Genomic DNA, 8,240 nt, shown 5'->3' with positions numbered 1-8,240 from the left:
GGGAAATCGAATGTGCTGAACAATTATCACTAGTTTCAATTGGGCAATTGTCCCTCCTTGAACCATTGCTGGAATTAGATAGTGATGTGGTTTATCTAGCAACTTTGATACTATCCAATTGTTAGTTTCAACTCTACTCTCCACTATATTAGATGAAAAATATTAAGAAGATTTCCAAATCACATAGTTACATTTTCGTCCCTTATACTAGTCATTATAGTAGTCATAGATTATATCAGTGTTGGGCTGTACGTCCGAAGTAAATTCTGTTTTCCAAAGCATATGCCCTATAAGCCACTAAATCATTTCCCTGTAGGATTGTGGGCAGATCTGCTTGTTATGCAGATATACTGTCTCTGTATACGATCGAACTTACATTTCTTCTCTGCAAATCAGTTTAATTAGAGATGGATCCTAAAGTGGAAGATGCATCAGAAACGCTGCCTCCACCACCACCTGCTATACCCCCAGATGTTGTTCCTTCAAAGGCTTCAGACGCCAAGAGGCTACCAATGAACAGGCTTGGTCTTGCTTCCAGAGGGCAAAAGCTTCGATTGCTAACCAACCATTTCAATGTTAAAGTAGCCAGAAATGAGGGCTACTTTTACCACTACAGTGTATATAACCTCTGTCTCTATGATGGTTGTTTAAGTAGTTTAATTTTTGAAACTCTTGAACATCAATTTAGCATCAGTATTCTGTTCTTGATGTGCAGGTGTCTATTTCATATGAAGATGGGCACCCAGTTGATGCAAAGGGAGTTGGAAGGAGAATACTTGACAAAGTCCATGAAACATATGCATCTGAGCTTGCTGGGAAAGACTTTGCTTATGATGGTGAGAAGAGCTTGTTTACCATTGGTTCTCTTCCACGAAACAAGCTTGAGTTCACAGTTGTGTTGGATGAATTTGCTTCTAATAGGTACTAATTTAGCTCCTTTAACTTTTAAACTACTGCAGTTTTGTGTGCCTAACTATGTATGTTGACTTGCTTTTGCTGTATTCTGTTAGAAATGTGGGTAGTGGGAGCCCAGAAGGAAATTCTAGCCCAAATGAGAGTGATAAGAAAAGATCGAAGCGTCAAGGTCGATCTAAAACTTACAAAGTTGCGATCAGCTATGCTGCCAAAATTCCAGTCCAAGCTATTGCCAATGTACTCAATGGAAAAGAAACTGAACATTTTCAAGAAGCTGTGAGAGTTCTGGATATCATACTGCGACAGCATGCTGCGAAACAGTAAGGATTTTTTCCTGCTATTTGGATTTGTAAAGTTGGGAACTTGGGATTGCTGCTTACATGATTTTTTGCTTCCAGGGGCTGCCTTCTGGTGCGTCAGTCATTCTTCCACAATCAGCCAAGAAACTTCACTGATATAGGAGGGGGTGTGTTGGGATGCCGAGGATTCCATTCAAGTTTCCGAGCTACACAAGGGGGCCTTTCTCTCAACATTGGTGAGCAGAACACTTGAAGTTGTATCTACCTTTGTAGTACTACAACTAAGCCATCTCTTTTTCCAATGCACACAGATGTCTCAACTACGATGATTGTCCAACCTGGGCCAGTGATAGATTTTCTTCTTGCAAATCAAAATGTTAGAGATCCTTATCAGCTGGATTGGGTAAAGGTGAGTTCGTAAGATCTTCATCTACCCTTGCTGTGTTCATTCTTGTCATGTTCTAATGCTGCTGCATTTTTCTTATACATATCAACAGGCTAAAAGGATGCTGAAGAATCTCAGGATCACCACAAAACCTTCCAATGCAGAGCAGAAAATTACTGGGTTGAGCGATAAGATTTGCAGAGAACAAACGTATGTTAATCATGGATTTATACTTCTATCTGAGTTGCTTGACATGTGGTTTTAAACAATATGTTAACTCTAATTTTCTGCTCCAGATTCTCATTGAAGCAAAGAAATGGAGATGGTGAAACCCAACCTGTTGAACTCACAGTGCTGGAGTATTTTGTTGATCACCGGCAAATTCCATTACAGTATTCTGGAGATTTTCCATGCATCAATGTTGGGAAACCAAAACGTCCAACTTTCATTCCCATCGAGGTACTTAACAAGTAAAAACCAACTGTGAGTTGATATCGTTTAATGACTACTAACATATTCTTGTAATCTCAGCTTTGCTCACTGGTTTCGCTTCAACGTTACACCAAATCTCTCTCGAATCTTCAAAGGGCTTCCCTTGTGGAAAAATCTCGTCAGAAGCCGCAGGAGAGGATGAGAGTCTTGACTGATGTAAAACCAAATTCATTTCCCCTCTTGGTTTATTCTCCGACATTCATGCTGCAAATTCTGATCATTAGCTTGTCATTCTTCAGGCACTGAGCGTTAGCAATTATAATGCTGACCCTCTTCTGGGAATTGCCGGGATTTCAATCAGCAATCAGTTTACTTCGGTAGAAGGTCGTGTTTTATCAGCTCCAAAGGTAATCTAATCACCCCACTCTAGATAACAACCCTTTTTGTTGTGTCGTGTTTGTAGTTCTGTAGCGTTTGGCCTGACTTCAGTCCTTGTTTGTCCTTTGAAGTTAAAAGTTGGCAATGGAGAGGACTTGTTACCCCGCAATGGAAGGTGGAACTTCAACAACAGGGTACCTATCCTTTTGAATGCTTTCTTGAGTTTAATCAGAATTTTATATCATTAGCTCAGACTTCGTGTGCTCTGTTGTTAGAAATTGGTGCAACCTGTTAAAATTGAGCGCTGGGCACTTGTGAACTTTTCTGCTCGCTGTGATATTCGTAGATTGTGTGCAGACCTTGTTAAGTGTGGAGAAATGAAAGGAATTGTAAGATGTCTTCTTTTCAATTTAGTACACTATGAAGTTTCTCAGTATCTTGAATGGATTCTCTAATAGTTTCTTCACAATTTACAGTTTATTAGTAATCCATTTGACATAATTGAAGAAGGCCCTCAGCTTAGGCGTGCTCCTGCTCCTGTAAGAGTGGAAAGAATGTTTGAGACTATCAAGCAAAGACTCCCAGGACCACCTCAGTTCCTTCTCTGCATTCTTCCGGAGAAAAAGAACTCAGATGTCTATGGTACCTAACAGCAACTTTACTTTTTTCTGATTTTGGATCCATATTCTGTTTTTCTCGTGTGAAATCTGATTGTCTTGATCTCTACTTTGAAGGCCCATGGAAGCGGAAGAACCTTTCAGACGCTGGGATAGTTACACAATGCATTGCACCTACCAAGATCAATGATCAGTACCTCACTAACGTTCTCCTGAAAATCAATGCCAAGGTACACGTGTTACTTCATAATCGATCTCTGAAATATTCATACAACTTTAGAGTTTCTAACTTATTTGTCTTTTTCTCTTTTTAATTTTAACAGATGGGTGGCATCAATTCCCTGTTAAATGTTGAGCAATCTCCTTCTATCCCTATTGTTTCCAAAGTTCCAACAATTATAATAGGAATGGATGTGTCACATGGCTCTCCTGGTCGTGCTGATGTACCATCGATTGCAGCGGTATTCTGACTTCTTTGCAGTTACACTGTAATTGATATTTGTTAAATATCAAAGGATACCTTGGTTAACAAGTGTTTTCTTTCTTTATTTGTTGCAATCTCCAGGTGGTTAGTTCCAGACAGTGGCCACTGATATCCCGCTATCGTGCTGTTGTCCGTACACAATCACCAAAAACAGAGATGATAGATTCCCTATGTAAGAAGGTTTCCGGTAAAGAAGATGAAGGAATTTTCAGGTACTTTTTAGTTCTGGAGCTGTAGCATTGGTTATGATTTTCTTCTCCTTATATTTCTATCACAAAAGAAATGTTATCGTTATTGCTCATGTATTACTTCTGATTTTTCAGAGAGCTGCTTCTTGACTTCTATACAAGTTCTGGCCAGAGGAAACCTGACCAGATAATAATCTTTAGGTACCCTATATTGTCTACTGAGCTAGTGCATGCATCCTTTCTACATGCATCTACAATTTTTTTCCCTCTATATTGAAATCTATCTTCTCTCTGTGTCTTCGGTTAACGAGTCTTTTATTGTTTCAAAATCTACTTTGTGGGTTGGGGTCGGAGGGAAGGGAAGAAAGACTATTGTTAGTATCATTTTTTAACATATCTCTTTCATTCCTCTGGCCTTTTCTCATTTTTGTATCACTTTAGTATGCTATGCATCTGGCGTGCCCCAGTTTTTCTATGCCCTAACAGCATATGAATTTTGGCTCTTCAGTGACTCATGATTTCCTGAAGGATTGAATCTAGACAGGGTAGCAAAATATTTGCAGACTTCAAGACCTAATATCACCGTACACAATTTGTTTGTTTGTTTTTCAAGATTTTCTGAAGAAAATAAGTGGAACTGCTAATGACAGATGTCATAGTTCTTCTATGTAGGTAGAAAACTCCAAAAAAAAAAGGTGTCAGAAAACTCAGTTTGTTATTTGTTCAGCCTCTGCAGTCTTCTAATCACCATAATGTTTTCTTTTCCCATTATGTGGCCTTCTTTTCTTTGAATTTGGGAGTTAGAGCAAATATGATGCGGTTAAAGCGATGTGGCACTTGTTATGATTGACCCTCTACAGGAGTTAGTGCATCATACTTGCAACAGCTTTTAATGCCATCTATCTTTAACAATTTTGGAATACATTTTTAACTTTTGTAGATTATGATTAACAATTGTGATGTTTTCTGTATAGAGATGGAGTAAGCGAGTCTCAGTTCAATCAAGTTTTAAACATCGAGTTGGATCAGATTATAGAGGTTCTACTTTTATAGATGAATTAAAATCTTCATAGCATAAATATCTTCATCAAAAGTGAGTGCTTCTTACTGTTACTGAGTTTTGCTGCATTCTACAGGCTTGCAAATTGCTAGATGAAAGCTGGTCACCAAAGTTCATGGTGGTAGTTGCTCAGAAGAATCATCATACCAAGTTTTTCCAGGCCAATTCCCCTGATAATGTTCCACCTGGTTTGTCATTCTACTGTCTGGTGTAATATAGATAAGAAAAACTATTCTGGTTTCAACCACAACTACCCCATTGTGTTATGGTGCAGGTACAGTTATTGACAATGGGGTTTGTCACCCTAGAAGTAATGATTTCTATATGTGTGCTCATGCCGGGATGATTGTGAGTTTCAAATCACTAATTTTCGATTTTTATTATGATTGCCTAGATTTTTTTTTACTTTTGATTGATTGCCTAGGTAGTTGCTGGATAACAGGCACCTTCGATGGTTTCTTTTGTCAATGCAATAATTATTTGGTGATATGTGTATTTCTACAGGGTACCACCAGGCCTACCCACTATCATGTCCTGTATGACGAACTTGGGTTCTCGGCTGATGACCTTCAGGAGCTGGTGCATTCTTTGTCCTACGTGTAAGTGGTTCTCTCCCTTTTGCAATAAAAAATAATAACTAAATGCAGTTTTTTCAACATGTATTCTAGTTTTATGATTATTACTTATATCATAACCTGATACTGCCAATAACTTAGAAGGCCCTTAAAAATTTTCAGGTACCAGCGGAGCACTACAGCCATTTCCATAGGTAATTACATTCAGTTTATCTTTTGGTTATGTAGCTCGTTTCTTCTGTTTTTTGATCACCTGGTTTTTGTTAGAAAACAATTTGGCACATGACATAAAACATCTCTCAGACATTTGAAATTTATAATTTTGCTTGTCCTATACATTCTGGCGTAGCTACCTCGTCCCTCTTACCTCATACCCAACCTCAAAAGCTTACTTGAACAAGGAGAATTTGTTAGCTTATCACAATTAGGAGAAGCTGGAAACCTCTTGCTGCTGTAGTACTGGAATCTACTAGAGGTATCAGCGACTAGGGAATATGATATATCTTGAGTTACAATAAGAAATAAGAGCTGTTACAGGAAGTGAGTTGGTAATCATATTTGCAGTCTGCTTCCTTTTCCAGCTGTAGCCTGACACTTCGTAGCTGCTAGCCTGCTGTCAAACTTGTCTCTATTTTGAGCACAAGTATTTAATTCGTCAAGATAATTTGTTCTCTCACAGAGTTTTCTGTTCCTTGTTTTCAGTTGCTCCCATATGCTATGCACATCTTGCTGCTTCCCAAATGTCGCAGTTCATCAAGTTTGATGAGTTGTCTGAGACATCATCTGGCCATGGAGGGGTTTCTTCTGTTGGCAGTCTTTCAGTACCTCAGCTACCCAAGTTGCACAAAGATGTCTGCAACTCTATGTTCTTTTGCTAATTGGAAGGCCTAAGAATTTGGAGACACTTTTATGAATACACTTTTAGGTCGCATGTTTCCAGAAATTTTGCCTTGCTAACTGCAATTTTAAACATTGTGTTAATGATCCTATCTATGGTAGAAAAGACAAATTGAAAACTTTGGCTGAGATGTCAAATTGAAAACTTTTTTGTTAGGCTGTGCATAGCCTTAGTACTGAATTTCCAGTTCTATGCTTCTTCAGACTTCAAAACCTTATTTTTGGCTTCTGTAGTGGATATTGGGAACTCAGTTGATGTTCTTGAATGCTCTTTTGTTCTGGAAATTGCATATGCTAATCTTATGTTTAGGATATGCAAATCTTTATGCTAATCTCTTTGCTGACAATTTTCTTTCTGAGGCCTTGAAGTCATTCTCTGTCTTAAGCTTATTTGTGCCTTTTCCCAGCTTGTATATTGGCTTGGGATGCTCATTCAACTCTTCACTATCAAAGATTGTTTTGATTTTGGGGAGATTTAAGGACTGTTGGTTTACTAGGAACAGGATTATCTTAAGAAGAAAAATCAAAATCTGCAGACTTATTTTTCAGCATTTTTTTGCGGAAGAAAAATGGTTCCAACACCCATTTTTGCAGGTCAAAGCAATTTTTTTTGTTCTTACGAGTAAATTCGGAACCAAAACTTATTTCCAGATAATAAGAATGGGAAAAGACCTTAATAGTGAAAAACATGCAGATTTTTCCTTTCCAAGTTAAAGGAGATAAAATGCCCCCCCCCCAAAAAAAAAAAAACCCCCACCCCTTTTCAAAAGCCCAAAAAAGAAAAAGAAAACCACCATTGCCAATATATTTATTTATTTTAGCCAAAAGTTTCTAATAGGAATTATTTCAACTTTGCAGAGAGTTTTGACATGCTGATGGTCAGTTTCTATTGACGAATGGTTCCTTGGATTAATTAATTCATATATTAGCATAAAACAGGATGGTTTTCCTTTTCTGAAGATACTCTCCATGTCTTAAATACCCCTAAATAAGATCGTTGGGTCATAGTTTTTGCTACAAAGAAATTGCCACGGAACTCTTAAGGTTATTTTTAATACAATGTAAATAGTGACTCTTAAGAAACTATAAAATTCCAATTGAAATTGGAAAAAGAAACAAATCTGAAAAGGAAGCATGAATATTCTCATTATACAACATGCTGGTAATTTCAAGATATAACTTGCTTACTTTTAATTTAGTAGTCATGAATCATGATTTACAAATGTCACATAAAATATAACGCAAACAACTTTAATGAACTTACATTTTTGTTCTTTAATTTTTTGTATCACATTTCTTGATTCTCAAGCTTTCACATATTTATGTTCATCTTTTATAGACAAAAGAAAAAATTTTCGTCTTGTGGCCTCAAATGATACCACAAACTCTCTTTGATTTCCTCATTGAAATACTTTTGAACTAGTTATGATTTTTCCACATTCAATTATGGATTATTTACATTTACATCTCCTGAATTAGAGCCAAACTACAAAACAAATCCTAAGGTATGACCAAATTACAATCACCCGCCTATCAATGACATCGTCTAAGCCCAGTAAACAGATGCAATTGGAGGACAAAAATATCATCTTCTAGAAAATATAAAAAATAAAAACAAAAACCTACTAAACGAGATTCTAAGCCAAAAAAGTTTGGTAAGGTACGAGAATACAAAAAAAAAGGGACAAGGAACTGCTAAAGAATTATGAAAAAAAAAAGATATGGAAGGGTAAACAACAAAGAATATGATAATTGGTATATTGTAACAGAAACAAGGACAAAGAAAATTTGCTTCAAGAGAAGGAAACAAAGCTGGGCGAATTTCTGTAAATAATGCTGAAATAAGAAATAATGACAAATTTGGTATTTTGGACAAATTAATTTTGTAGTAGGGGTCACTGCAAATGAAAAAAATGGGGTTAAGTGAAATTGAATTTATTTTAGATTTTTTTTAAGTCGCACAACAATTTAATGAATAGTAATTTAAAAAAAAAATTTGCCAATCACCGC

The 8,240-nt window shown here is 36.9% G+C and overlaps 1 protein-coding gene across 1 annotated transcript; it reads left to right on the top strand.

Annotated features, from left to right (window-relative positions):
- Positions 1–407: 407 nt before the first annotated feature.
- On the top strand, positions 408–6,298 carry LOC113756466 (protein argonaute 4A-like). The gene is made up of 22 exons (XM_027300143.1): positions 408–617; positions 716–921; positions 1,011–1,235; positions 1,314–1,450; positions 1,526–1,623; positions 1,712–1,809; positions 1,896–2,058; positions 2,131–2,247; positions 2,331–2,438; positions 2,541–2,603; positions 2,685–2,798; positions 2,886–3,051; positions 3,144–3,256; positions 3,350–3,487; positions 3,592–3,722; positions 3,834–3,899; positions 4,673–4,736; positions 4,835–4,946; positions 5,033–5,106; positions 5,263–5,357; positions 5,496–5,527; positions 6,036–6,298. The coding sequence occupies exons 1-22, from the start codon at positions 408–410 to the stop codon at positions 6,209–6,211; spliced, it is 2,706 nt and encodes a 901-aa protein (XP_027155944.1). The 3' UTR covers positions 6,212–6,298.
- The last annotated feature ends 1,942 nt before the right edge of the window (positions 6,299–8,240 follow it).

Source organism: Coffea eugenioides, unplaced genomic scaffold (genome assembly GCF_003713205.1).
Source record: "Coffea eugenioides isolate CCC68of unplaced genomic scaffold, Ceug_1.0 ScVebR1_2364;HRSCAF=3379, whole genome shotgun sequence".
NCBI lineage: Eukaryota > Viridiplantae > Streptophyta > Magnoliopsida > Gentianales > Rubiaceae > Coffea > Coffea eugenioides.
Note: the sequence above shows the minus strand (reverse complement) of the source record. Positions and strands in the feature narration are given on the sequence as shown.